Source organism: Pyxicephalus adspersus, chromosome 5 (genome assembly GCF_032062135.1).
Source record: "Pyxicephalus adspersus chromosome 5, UCB_Pads_2.0, whole genome shotgun sequence".
NCBI lineage: Eukaryota > Metazoa > Chordata > Amphibia > Anura > Pyxicephalidae > Pyxicephalus > Pyxicephalus adspersus.
The window spans coordinates 19,734,028-19,748,562 of NC_092862.1; the positions used below are offsets into that span (position 1 = coordinate 19,734,028).

At 35.8% G+C, this 14,535-nt stretch overlaps 1 protein-coding gene across 50 annotated transcripts in view; it reads right to left on the reverse strand.

Annotated features, from left to right (window-relative positions):
• Positions 1 to 5,848: 5,848 nt before the first annotated feature.
• The window catches only part of RIMS2 (regulating synaptic membrane exocytosis 2), a 384,644-nt gene continuing 375,957 nt past the window's right edge, over positions 5,849 to 14,535 (reverse strand). For all 50 annotated transcript variants that reach the window (XM_072410779.1, XM_072410769.1, XM_072410774.1 and 47 more), the window contains 3 exons: positions 13,811 to 13,912; positions 12,979 to 13,118; positions 5,849 to 9,897 (listed from right to left, as the gene is read on the reverse strand). In XM_072410779.1, the coding sequence (XP_072266880.1) occupies positions 9,679 to 9,897; positions 12,979 to 13,118; positions 13,811 to 13,912 (461 nt within the window). In that variant the 3' untranslated portion in view covers positions 5,849 to 9,678. The remainder of the gene's footprint in view (positions 9,898 to 12,978; positions 13,119 to 13,810; positions 13,913 to 14,535) is intronic.

The following is a 14,535-nucleotide window of genomic DNA, read 5'->3' on the forward strand; positions in this document are numbered from 1 at the left end:
GGATGGTGTGCCCGGCTAAAAAAGAGCTGGGGAGAACATTTATATGTATATATATATATGTATATATATATATATATATATTTATATATATATCCTGGATAAATTGAAAACCCCTACGTTAAATAGCCCCAATGCTTATAATGCAGAAGAATTTCAAATTAAAATATGGTAGAAATATCCAGTTGGAAAGTTATTTGCTTAAAGATCTAAACATCAGTCAATGGAAAACTTAGCAGAAAAATGCAATCATCTACAAAGTTGGTTCTCTGAAATGATAGGCCTCAAATGATGTTTAAATCCACCTGTATAATGCTGTGACATCTCAGAATGTACACTAGACAGACTATAATCAAAAATGTAAAGTACCAGATTTACCAGATTTAAAGGACTAAAAGATCATGGTTAAGAAATGTCTAAAACCAAAGTTATAAAGGTTTCTAATATCCCCTAATATCTCCTTAGTAATTGTGTTTCTGAAGTGATTATTCTGGTCCAGAGTGATTTTTTATGCTGGTGAACAGATAACGTGAACTAAACAACTCTGAAATATAAGACTTTCTGTACAAGTGTTTATGGCACCTCAATTGTGTACCATTAAATAAAATGAATGGAAATTGTCTGAGACACGAGGAGCAGATACACACAGCCATGGATCCCCCGTCGTATGGAACATTACATACAATCACTGAAGGGAAAATGATTTCAAATGCGGTAAATGTGAATTGCGCTGGGGTTCAGTCACAGTAAAGCAGGTTTGAGGTACCAGTAAACAAACACAGATTTTAGTTTCTGAAGTTACAAGAAAACAGTTCCTTTGTATTTGGAAGAAAATAAAATAATTGATCTTGCTAACATCATTTTTTAATGAACTGTATGTGCTTACCGGCCTGTCAGAGCATTTTACATGTTCAGCTCTACAGTCTTGACATATTCCTACTCATAGGAATTACATTATCCTGACCCTAAAGGGGCCACTAAACCCTCCCTACGGGATTTAAAGCTCATCTTCTATTCTTCTGCCTGCCTGATTCACTTGATCCTGGTCCTTCACAGGAGTTGGTCTCCTCTGGTATCTTGCTTAGCCAAACTGAATCTATGCTTCACAAAACTTTAGACATTGGCCTGATTTATTAAAGCTGTCCAAGGCTGAGGAGGATACACTTTCATCAGGGTGATCCAGCAAACCTGCAATAGATTTCTTAAAAGTAATTTGATATTTGCTAGCAAATGTTTTGAATTCTGGACAAGATCCATTCCAGGTTTTCTGGATAACCCAGCTTCACTGATGCAAATGTATCTTCCCCAGCCTTGGAGAGCTTTAATAAATTAGGCCTAATATGTCCAAGACATTGTCTGACCAGAAACTAGACGCAGATATTACTGTGGTCTTGCAGGGTTATGATGAGGGACTGGCCTTTCTCCATAAGGAGAACGGACCCTTACCTCAGAATAAAAAGGGGTTGCAAATGACAGATGAATACGCAGAGTGAGCGCTGCGTATTATGTTGGAGCTATATAAATCGTGTTTATAAATATTAATAATAATTTTAGAGGATTTAGAGGATCCCCCCCATGGGATTCCTAAATATATGGACTTTCAATCCACAGTTATGATGTTGTTTCTTAGGTGTCCAAAGATGCCCAACCTGTAATAGGATTGAGTAAAGATGGAAGCATCAGTGTCAGAGGGGGGCGAATATATCACAGCATTGCAGCACTTTCTTTGGGCAAGTAAGTCATCATTTCCAAATATACTGTGCGTATGTAGATGTTAGTGCACATAGCAAACTTCAAACTCATCTACAACTCTTCCCTTTCTTACCCCATTACATGAAGAGTGTGGGGATTATTAGTTTATAAAAGGCAGCTTCAATTGAAGAAAACAATTTGCAGTTTCTGCTTTCTTTTCCACTCGCAGGAAGTGAAAAGGACGCGGCAGTTCTGGGAAGATCAACAGGTATTTTCAGTACTTTTTGGAAAGCTCCCCCGTACACAAAACATAACAAAAACACATGCAGCCACATATCTATAGATTGATGAGATGTATTATTACATCTTTCACCTTGGGATTTTTTTATTATTTAAAAGGATTGACATTTACTGTACTTGTGCGCACAAATAAACAAGAAAGAGAACTAGAACATATCATATACTCTTAGTGGCTTAAGATGTGATTTTGTAACTTGAAGCATATAACTGTTATAAACTCTAAAGTTTACTGAATACACCCTGGAGTCTGTTACCAACTCTAATCTATTTCTCCAGTATTACAGGTACTGCCTTATTGTGAGACTGTACACAGAATGTTTAAATACATTAAACTTTATGTAAACCCTCAAAACAAATTCTCCTTTGCCTATTATTGGTCTGGTAAATATAACATGAAAAGTGTTTTGTTTTATTAAATACAGAAAATCCCAGTTTATCCTGCCAGTAATCGTGTGAGCTGTTAATTTCCTGTGCGCCTTGCATGTGAGGTATTCTTATCAGTTACATTGTTTTTGGCTGTATTTGCAGACTACAAAACACCGGTCAACTGCAAGCTATTACAACTTTGTTTTTTTGGGGTTTGGAGACGCTTTAAGATTCTGCATACCCAAATACCGAATGTCAAAATATATACTAAAGTAATTGAACACTAGTCCTTCACATTCATAGTGTAATTCATTTGTACATAACGCCACCCCCGAACATATATAGTAAAGAGAAATGAGAGAATAAATAGGTTTTTTAAGGCATGCAAAAGTATATTTACTGCAGATTATCAGTCAGTAACAAAATTTCCAAGATACATAATTTATTAAGTAGGAGGTGGAACAAGATGTGTAGCGTATCCAGCTAGTTAAAGCAGGGAAAATATATATACAGAATATCTTTTAACTATTGGTACGGTAGTCTCCAAACTTTCTTCTCCTTGGGTTGAATCAGTTTATGAATTCACGACCTAACCGTTTACAACATTATCCTGTCCTACCCCTGAAGAAGCCTTCATTGGGTGAAACGCGTCTGGTAACATTACTAAATGTCCGCCATCACCAAGTATGGAAATGCCTTATATTGACTTAAGGAGCAAATGATGCTTTTTAAACTACTTGCTGGTCGGGCTATAAGCTGTCCAGTGCACTACATGGCCTCAACTATTATGTATCAATGAAAATGTGTTACTGACTGTGGTGTAGAGAATTTTTGGAAGAGTCCTGGAAATAATTCTTGTAATGCCCCCACTGTTCTTGCTGATATCTGTATCTAAAAACCTTCCATACAAAGGCCTTCCTGCTTTTTGCTTTATTCATTCTATGGATATCTGGAGCTTTTGCCTAATTTTCATCCACCAGATCACCAATCATCAGGGATGTAGCTCAAATATGAGAAAGAAAAGCTCTGCTCCTCTACCACCATGGCCTCCTCTACACAAAACACAGTGCAAAATAAGGCATGATAAGTCAGTATTGGGGAAAAGATCTGACCTAGGGGGAAAATGCTGATTAGAAACATTTAAGGTTTGTTCATAGGTTTTACAGTGCTGATTATATATCACATATGGCAAAATTCAGTTGTTATGTGTATAATGTATAAAAACCTTGGCTAAAAGAGTTTTATTCTGTGATATTGAAATGGTTCAATTATATCTTGATGCATTGGGCTTTTCTTTAAAAGAAGTTAGGGGCATCCGTTGTTACATTGGTGCACAACATATAGGAATATACGCAGTAAAAAATAAGGCAACGTTTAGAGCAGTGTTTCTTAAATTTTATAACATGGGGGAACCCTTGAAATATTTTTCAGGCTTTCAGGGAATCTCTTCTATAATTATTATATCCACAGATCACATTACATTAGTGTGGCGGTCAATGGGAAGAATGCCTGTTATGTTGCTGGACAGTGGGAAGAATGTCACAAATATCATTGGTATTAGTTAAACTGACCAGAGAGGAACAAATTGCTCAATAAACACCTAAAAACCTCTGGAGGAACCCTGGTTGAGAAGAACTGCTTTGGACACATATAATACCAAATTTTGCCCACTAGATGCAAATCTAGAATTTTTAAACTTAAATTCAATTGTACAATTCAGTTACAATTGTTAAATTGTAACTGAAAAGTCCATGAAATCTTTTTTTGTTTACAGTTTATTTGGATCCAAATGAACTTCAATAAAATTGTTAAATTACCTAATTACACTCCAGGTGTATAAACAAAAAGGTGTGCAAAGCCTTACAGATAGTTTCCTTGAGAAAGCAGCCCAGCCTGAAAAGAAAAGTCTGTCTCTTCCCTGTAAGCTGCAGAAGAGGATCCTGCTCTTATTGTGGAAGCAGTGGTTTCTCTGCAAAGATCAGAGACAACCCCTGCTGATTAAGACAACTGCATCAGAAAAGCTCATGCTCTTTGCTGATAGGAGAACTTTAGCTGTGACTCAGCAGAGGGGCAGGGTGTATCATGCCTCCATGGAGCAATGTCTACACACAAATAGCAAGGATTCCACTCTGCAGCATGTTAGCGGGGGACATTGTTTTCTACTCTGTGGCTTTGCCATTATTATCTTCTGACTCACTGAGCCTGATTTATTAAAGCTCTGCAAGGCTGGAGAGGATACACTTTCATCAGTGAAGCTGGGTGATCCCCATTTCAAAAGTCATTTGTTATTTGCTAGCAAATGTTTTGAATCCTGGACCAAATCCATTTCAGAATAAGAGAGAGAGAAAAGTGCGTAACTCCTATTGCTTTATCAGTATATTGTTTTCCTACCCCAGGGGTAATATATCAAAAAAAGAAAGACAAAGAGAAAAGAATGGGGTTTTGAGTGGCTAAACTTCAAATATAATTAATATGAATGCTATATATAATATTCCATATGAGTAAAGTGATACAATATTTACAGCGATGATATATTAAACAGGTAATATAAGGTTGGCTTGCTTGTGCGAAGACACAAACGAGAATGCCAGGTTTACTAAACAAAAGCCTCCTGACTAAACAATATTCATAGGAATGATAAATGTCTTGTTTCGCTTCCTCAGGGAACATGTAGAGACTTTTCAAACGACTGTATAATAAAGCAGAGTAAAACTGGATCTTTAAGCAATCTCATATAATATACAAGATTGGAAAATACATAATATTATAATAATACAGTTAGTGATATATTCACAAATACCAATGCTTAAAGTATATAATGAATATTGGTGGTGATAGATCACCCAGCTTCACTGATGAAAGTGTATCTAGTGTAGCCCTGGAGAACTGTAATAAATCAGCCCCACTGACCAAGAATAGGTTAGCAGCTCAGGTGTTCCGCTAATTACGGCACAGCTTGTTTTTTTATTATTATATAGTATTTATATAGCACCATCATATTACGCAGCGCTGTACAAAGTCCATAGTCGTGTCACTAACTGTCCCTCAAAGGAGCTCACAATCTAATGTCCCTACCATAGTCATATGTGATTAATGTAGTCTAAGGTCAATTGTTAGGGAGAAGCCAATTAACCTAACTGCATGTTTTTGGGATGTGGGAGGAAACCGGAGTACCCGGAGGAAACCCACACAGACACGGGGAGAACCTGCAAACTCCATGCAGATAATGTCCTGGCTGGGGATTGAACCTGTGACCTAGGGCTGCAAAGGCTGAAGTGCTAACCCCTGAGCCACCGTGCTGCCCGGGTTACGTGGTTACGTGGTTATCTGCATGTTTGTTTCCTGTGTGAGACACTATTCACATCAAAAGATCAGTCTGATATCCAGGCATATTTTTCTCAATGTGTCTTGTCTTTTAGTTCCATACTGCACTCACAATCAATCCACTGATAACATCCTAAAATTAAGAAAAAAAAGGAAAAAATACACCATATTCCAAATGTGTAAAGAAAATGTTTTATTGAAAGTCTTAAATACCACCACCGTAATTAATATGCTTTACATTAGTTGGTGCTCATTTCGGGGCTAATCTGCCATATTACCCAACTGTAAATTTCTCTTGCTTTTTTTTAATTTTTTTTTTTAAGTACTATGTACAAGACTGCAGAAGTCCCACGTATAGTGCGAGTAACATGACTATACCATGAGCTCAGCTGCAGACATTATGTGAAATAAAAAAAAAATACATCAATTTTTTCATCTTTAAAATAAATACTGCATAATGATATTTATGTACAAATCTTATATACGGTCTTGTTCTCCCTATAAAAATTAGAAAGAAAAAAATGCATCTTGGGATTTATTTTTGTTTTTTTTTCTTCAGAAAATAACATATTACACTGCATTTTCAATACATCAATTTACTTTCATTTATGACATGATGATACTGTAGATGGTATTTTATATTTATATATATATTTATATATATATACGTATATATATATTTTATATACTTTTTTGTTTTGCTGGTTCACAACCATCTAAAATTACTTTGATAAACAGCTTTATAATTAACAAAAAAAAAATTAAAAATAAAAGATAACCTATCTATCTACCTCTTGGAAAGACGATAACGTAAATTAAAAGGCAATTACATTTATTTTAATTTTTTTTTGCCCAAAGGTACATTTTTTACCCAATTTGAATTTGAGGGGGTGAAAGTATAGGGATAATATTTTCATGACCTATTTATAAAATAAAATCCTCCATACTGTCTATAGATGTGAGTAACAATGTGTATATCCATCTAAACACATATATAAATATGCCTGTTATAGTTGTGTACATGAGCAAAAACTTACATGTAAGTATATTTTATATATAACAATTTACAGCCCATGCACATAAATTGCATGTTCATATTTTATTTCATTGTTCATTTTTGGAAGAAGGACTAATCTGGAAGTATCCTATCTGTTGTGGAACTACAAAAATCTAGTTTGCAGGACATTCTGGAAATTGCAACTCCACAGCAGCTGGAGAGCTGATGAAGGTACACATAGACATTAGATAGAGATTCAATGGCCCTTACAAATGGTTTGGGTGAAGAATGAAATATTAAAGGCTAAAAAAACAACTTTTAGACATGACATTCTAAGAAAAAGTGTACTGACTGTTGGCAATTTTGGTCAGTTCACGTATGAAGAAATAAATACATGTTGATTATGATATGGCTGTACATTTTTCGGGATGTCTACAATAAAATATAGACCTTTCAAAATGTTGGAAGCATCCAAAAAATTATTATTTAATGTCTATGGGTACCCTAAAGTGAACCTGTAGTTGGGATATGGGTATTTAAATATTTACATAATTTGGACGAGTAATAGATGAGCTTTAAAACAAGCCCTTACTGATCTCTGTAGTCATAATAATTGTAGAAATATTCATCCTCAAATTTCAGAGCAGTGGCATTAAATTGGGCACATTCCTCTTTTGTTTCCTCTGGCAGCCGAAACTTCACAGCCTGCCAGTCCCTTTCAATGTAAACAAACAGCAGGTGCTCTAAGCTGCTTAGAAAGGGACTGCAACCTGACTTTAGAGTCTCTGTTGTGAACTTCGAGGATGAATTGCACCTTAATGCCTGCCTACAAATGGCTTGTTTATTACTCATTTTATTCTGCATGTTAGGAATATATAAATACTTTAATGTCCATAGCCTGGCCACTGCTTCACTTTAAGATTGATTCTGAGGATAAAGAAAGTAAGAAAATAAAGGCAATGTCACAATTCATCTATCTGAACCAGTACACTGTGATAAATAATATCAGAGCCTTCAAATTTCAAGATGCTATATCGGCAACACACCCAAACAGAGATTTTTGGTTTTACCTCAGGAAGTTGGGAATGGGGAGGGGGGGGGGACATTAAGGTCCCACAGAGCTCAACGGTTGTGTTCCTAAAAAGTTACAGGACCACAAATATGGCAGCTAGAGCCCGGTGTTAGAAGTACTTCACCATACCATACCAGTTCATTTAAAGTAGCATGCCATCGGCCAGAAAAAATCAGCAAGTGTGGTCAGCCATCGACACTGACCAAACTGCCTTCATTAACAAAGCAACCTGGAAAAGTTTGACCTTTGTAGCATTGAAAATGAAAGATCAAGTAAAAATGTTGCTTGTATGATACACAACAATGCCGACAAAGTGCAAAAAGAGCATACCTTAATTGAAAAATAGTGGAAATGTTCTTTTGTTCAAAGAGAGGACTTTTGGTTGAACTCTCTCTCGAGTTTACCAATACTGGGCATTGAGAATGTATGAAGATGGACAATGGCCACATAGTTATATCGTTTTATTCCCTTTAAGACTCAATTTGATGGTGAAAAAAATCATTACCATGCACTGTACAAGATATTGCAAAAAAGTTCAAATATCTTTTTTATCAAATACATGCTGAATTACCTTAGGTATTCTCAAGCCATGTTGCAAAATTCTTTTCAACATGCTTGATTTTCAAGAAAGGTTGCTATGCAATGGACATCAACAGGATGACCTCCATTGTATCTGGCAGGTCAAACAAGGAATTCTGTCAAACATTTAAGGAATGCAGGAAAAAAATCTGCAAAAATTTTCCAAACATGGGGACAGAGAAGCAATCAAGGCACACAGGGTAAAGTGGTGTGCCGTCAACCAACCTGAAAGAATGGCATCAGAAAAGAGGTTTGGGAAGATTGTGGGACTTAGAGACACAATGCAAAAGACAGGGACCCAGGAAATAAGAAATGGTGGACATGTACATGTTCAACTCTACAAGGTTTGTACCTTTTACATTTAAATAAATCATATATGTTACATTTTTTTGTCACATAAAGAGAATTTTAAATATTTGCTAGAAAGAAATTTATTTTAACATATGCCTGCAAAAACACAGACCATGATTGTTCTTTTTTTTTAGAATGATAAACGTGGTTTGTCTTTATTTCACGCCTTTGCATTCGCTCCCCCTTTTATTTTATTTTAAAACCATGCACTAGTGAAATTTTTTTCTTAAAAAGAATATAAATTGTTGAAAATGGCTGTATCTTTTTTATTATTTTGTTTCATATTTTTTGCAAGTTGCAGCCCAAAGAAAATAATTTTAGTGTTCACGTAGATCCATGTTCATGCAAAAAAAAAAAAAAAAAAAAAAGAACATTTTTTAATTTTTTTTTGTCTCTGAAGTACCGGATAATCACAGAAAAATTCTTCCCGGTGAGATTCATCAAATGGTGGACTCTGTTTTTGCTGCTAATCCAACTTTGCTTTAAACTATGGGCATGTGTGACCTTCAGCAATGATCGTCCTTAATAACACTGGCGTTCTATCGGACTTCACCCTCCTCGTAGTATTCCAGACTTTTTTCCATCTCTTTATTCATGGTGCCTTCTTATGCGTTCCCAATCTTTGGGGGCAAATACAAAAAAGAAAATGTTGCAACAACGTGATATGTCATTGACGATGACTTTCGTCGCGTGAAATATTTCTTTTGTTATTGTCAATAATCCATGGCTTCAGACTCAAATAAAACTGAGCTTCACTGGTCTTCAATGCCGTCGGCTAGCTCCCCTCCATCACCTGAGAGCCTTCTATAGCGCACAATGTGTGCGACTTCCGCTGAGAGTGCAGGATCACCCAGTATCCCTAGCAACAGGCTCAGAAGACACAAAATTAAGCATGCAGTGTTTACCAGGGTGAGCGACCTGTCATATTTTGTTATCTTGTGATTTTGTCGTTATTTTTGAAACGCTGGTTGCAGAGACAACAGTTTTTTTTTTACAGGTGCTATGACCTAGAATAAGAAGGTCCGGTGGAACTTTCAAGAGATGACTGAGAAGCTCTCCTGGTTAAAGGAGCCAATGTTGGGTCTACTAGAGAGGAGGGGGGAAATAGTTTAAACCATCCAATCACCATATTGGACAAGTCTAGTTCATCTAAAAGTATCTGTGCCACACCCATAAAAGATTTGTGATCCAAGCGTCCGTAGTCACCCCAAACAATTATCTGTAGATAGAAAAAAAGGGGAAAATTAATTAAAGGCTTTGATTAAAAGTCATTACAATATATTTACATTGATATTTTTACGAATCTACCCATTCAAGAGCTCTACGATATCATTATCTTACAGATAGAGATATTTTTTTTAAAACAGTGAATATGACTTTCACAGAACATTCACTGGTGGTAAATCAACTTTCTTTTTAAGCACATACATCTGAAAGATTCACCTGCAATAAATGGTATGTCAAATGCGTTGTGTAATAGAAAGAGAAAAAAATTGGAGTTGTCCATAGCTACCAATCAGAATTGCTGTTTATATTTTGCATTATTGAAAAGTTAAAATCTTCTAATGGGAACTCTGGATGATTGGGGGACCTGGTACCCTAGAGCTACCATTGTGCCACTAACATATATATTTCTTTACACATACACAACGACCTGAACAGTGGCCTTTGCTAGGTCCCAGGCTGGAATGTGGGCCAGGACTATATCTGCATGGAGTTTGCATGTTCTCCCTAAGTTTGCGTGGGTTTCCTCTGGGTACTCCAGTTTGCTTTCAGATGCCAAAAACAATGCAGTTAGGTTAATTAGCTTCCCTCCAAAAATTGACCTTAGACTGTTTTAAAGACATTTAACTATGGTAGGGACATTAGATTGTGAGCCCCATTGAGGAACATTTAGTAACATGACTATGGACTTTGTAAAATGATGTGTAATATGTCAGGCTATTTAAATACTGTGTAATATATATATATATATATATATAATATATATATAGCTATATATATATAATATATATATAGCTATATATATAAATATATATATATTTTTTTATATCAACCTATTTTTGTATATTATTATCATATTAAAATATATTTATCTTTTTTATCTTCTGGCATCTATGTTTCTTTTCCCCCCACATGAAATAGGATAATTTTCATCAATGTAGTATTCAATCTTTAGGACCACAACTTTCTTTTTACGTACTTTTTTACTGTTAGTTACCGGCCAGCTGTGTGTTTGCTGCCACCTATTGATTTTTTTAAAATGACATTCCAATTTCGTAATTAAATTAATTTAGGTTAAAAGTATATAAGATATATGAAATAAATAGTGATAAATTGCATGTTCCTGATTAATTGTAATCAAGTGTTAATGATTGATTACTACATTTTTTTAAAGTTAAAATTGTACATATTGTAATAAATCCCTTGGCTCAGCAGTATTTGTCAATTGCTGTGTTTTAGGTGAATTATTTATACACGTGGCATAGGCTATAGCTAGTTTATCTAACAGTATACCTTAGATTTAACAGGAGGGGTCACCTGCATAGCACATGGCTGTGATTACCACTGAAGCAAGAAGTGTGTGGTGTGCACAGCTCAGATTGACCCAGGTGCTGTTGGCCTGGAGGTCTATTATGGAGTATAGAGATGTGGGTGCACTGCTCCATCTGACCCCTCTCTGCCTGTTCAAGCAGAAGACTTGGAATCTGTCATCTAACAAAGCTGCCGGCCCCAGCTCCTGCTGCTACATGGGTATTCATTGTGGTTATGAGAGGTATACTGCTTTTCCTATGTAAGTGAGTGCAATACATACCTTATGTAATAATGAAGCTTTAAAGGATATTGCTTCAGATGGTGCACCCTTTGCTTTTTTGTTTGTTTGTAAAAATGCCTTGGAACATTATCTGCACTGGATGTACTAGGAGCTGCAAGTGACCCATAAATTTTAGGATATAGACTGCTAGGTACTTGACTAAGGCATCAGTGGAGAACTGTGGAATGTTCTATATTGTAATTCCAAGTCTGTACTAGAAGCATTCGGTCCTACAGCTCATCTCACTGCACAGGCCATATGCAGCTCAATGAATTTGTCACTTCTACAATGTATTATTAAGGTTTGTAAAGCTACTTTATACACATAAATGTATTTTATTTATGTTTAATAAATATATATATATATATATATATATATATATGTTTTTGGCTATACGGGAATAAATATTTGTGCAGAGTTTAGCTTTAATTATGGTGGGGTTGAATAACTTGATACATTAGTTAGTGAAACAGAATACAGCCACAACCCCCCATTTTCTTCAATTAGTATTTTCACAGACATGTTTAAGTTAGTTTTGGATAATTTGCTAGGCAGACAGTAACCACAAGTATGTTCTGCTGGCTCTAACAATTTAGTGGATAGCAGAGATACAAAAGGTCAAGCTGGGACTTCAATGCTGAGGATCTGGGCTCCTCTGTGGAAGGGCTAGAACTTCATTAGAATAATTAAATGGGATATGGTTAGAAAAGATTAGGGTTCATATTGACAGGCTTAAGTTTCTGCAGACCTGCTTTCCCCAAACAAATGTAAATTCAAAAGCAGCTTTATACTAGCCAAAAACAGGCCAGAAATGGAGATTTAGTAAAAACCTGTCAATTAACTAGCAATGATGAACATTTGCTCTACAATTCAGGTCAAAGCCCATCAACACAGGTCCTAGTCAGTTTCCTACTACTTTTTAGAGATCTGTTAAGACAGAATGTGCACAGACAGAAAAAAAAAATCTGTTCTAACCTTCCCCTACTCTAATGAGAAACATGATTTTTATTTCAGTCTCTGATGCTTTTAAAGATTTCACCTCTCTCAAGCTCCAATGGAACCCTAGACATCAGTAAAAAGCCAACAGGGGTAGCAATTCTTACTCATACTACCCAAAACTGAAAAGAGGGGATGGAAATACACTTTAAAAAAATATAGCTCATATTAAAGTGGAATCTGACATTCGCCAAAGCATTCTTTGATGAATTATCTTCCAGGTCTTTGTATTTCAATAGTAGAGATTGATTCTTTGCCAGGAAATATTTTGGTGACTGTCACTGCTATAAAAGCACACCCCTAACCACCCGATTCCTCTTGAAATGTATGATCTATTTTAGTGTAGGATATCGGGGGGGCAGTAGTTTGGGGCTACTGGTGCCCTTGTGATCCAATAGCTTTATACGCACTTAGTTGTACCCTTTGAGTAAGAAAAGCTTAATGATCTACCAATACTTCTCATTCTTATTTAGTTCAAAAGCATCTTACCTGTAAGACCTTTCCTTGCGGTGATTCTTCAAAAGATAACAGTTGCTGGTATAAAGGCTCCAGCGTTTTTCTTGCTACCTTTGTTTTCTTTTTGGCTATGCAAACTCCATTTTCTATGAGATACACCTTTACATACGGTGCTGCAGAAGGGGAAACAAATATATGGTAAGAATTAAAAAATAGAGAACAACCTCAAAATTTAACACAACATGCAAAATACAGGAATCTACACTATGGGCATGAGTATGATACTATGGGCATGGGTTGGCAAAAACAGCTGCAAATAGACAGATTGGAAGATGCTTGATATATGCCTATTGCCATTTCTACATTCTAAATGTAAAGAAGCTTAGCTTGGGGTTCTCTAGAACAACTAAACATCCTTTGGGTTTAAAATGAACCTGTGGACAGGCTATTTATGTTTTTTTTAAACATAAGATACTGTATATGAACTTTAAAACAAGCCCTCACTGATCTTTGTAGCTGCAGGAACCATGGAAAAATTCACCCAAGCAAGAGATTGAGGTCAGCAGCTCCCCCTCTCTAAAGCTTCCACTCTTACTAGGTTTATATCAATTATTAGAAGGCTTTCTTCCCTGTTATTAAACATATACAGAAGACATAATAAAATGGGGGGCAGCCTGTTTTATCAATAACATTATGCTACCCTGGGAACATGACCTTTTGTTATGTTGTTATTAGAAGTTTGCAACAAATCCCATTTTTTTGTTTTTTTCATTTACATCAACAACATTTTGCACAATATTGTACTTGTTTTCGGCTAGTAAAAAAAAAGACTTTTGGTAAGTACTAGTTTATATTGACACCTCACCTGGCAGTGTCTTGGATCCTGGTTTTACTACAAGCCCACGCGCTCGTATAATTTCCACCTCCAACTGTCCCTTTTTATCCATCATACCAACCTGAATGTCTCCTGCAGGAAAGAAACACATATTAACTAACATTGTTTATGGATCTTTAATTGTAAAATGCGGTTAATTTAAAGTGTGACTCCAGACAACAAATGTTTGACCCATTTTAGAAAAAATAGGGAAGGCTTGGCTTGTCATATATATTACTCATTCTAATAAATGAAAAAAATAAGTGTTGTGATTGTTTTTTTGTGTACGTTGGAGAGAGTACTACTATTTTTCAGTCTTGAGGGCACTGCCACTAAAATAGAAAGTCTGAAAAATCCTCCCTACTCTCCTTCCCACTCCACATTAATACAGAAGTAACACATACAGAAGAGTAATATAACATTGCTTTAAATATGGAAATGCTGAAAAAAAAAGGAAAACACAATCACTAAAATTCCATAAAATCCTTGAGAAGCCGATATATTTCAATATTCTTTTAACCTGCAGTTTTCATGAAAAGTATAGCTTGTGGTCTTGCCAGTTAAGGTTTTCTTGTTATAGAGTGGCAATGCTTTAACTGACTTTTCTTCCATTAGCAAAACCAGTACTCCAAATTCTCCAGGCTGGGAATCTTCTTCTCTATTCATTCCTATAGATACGGTGTTGTATCATGTATCTTGGTGACAGATAACCATTC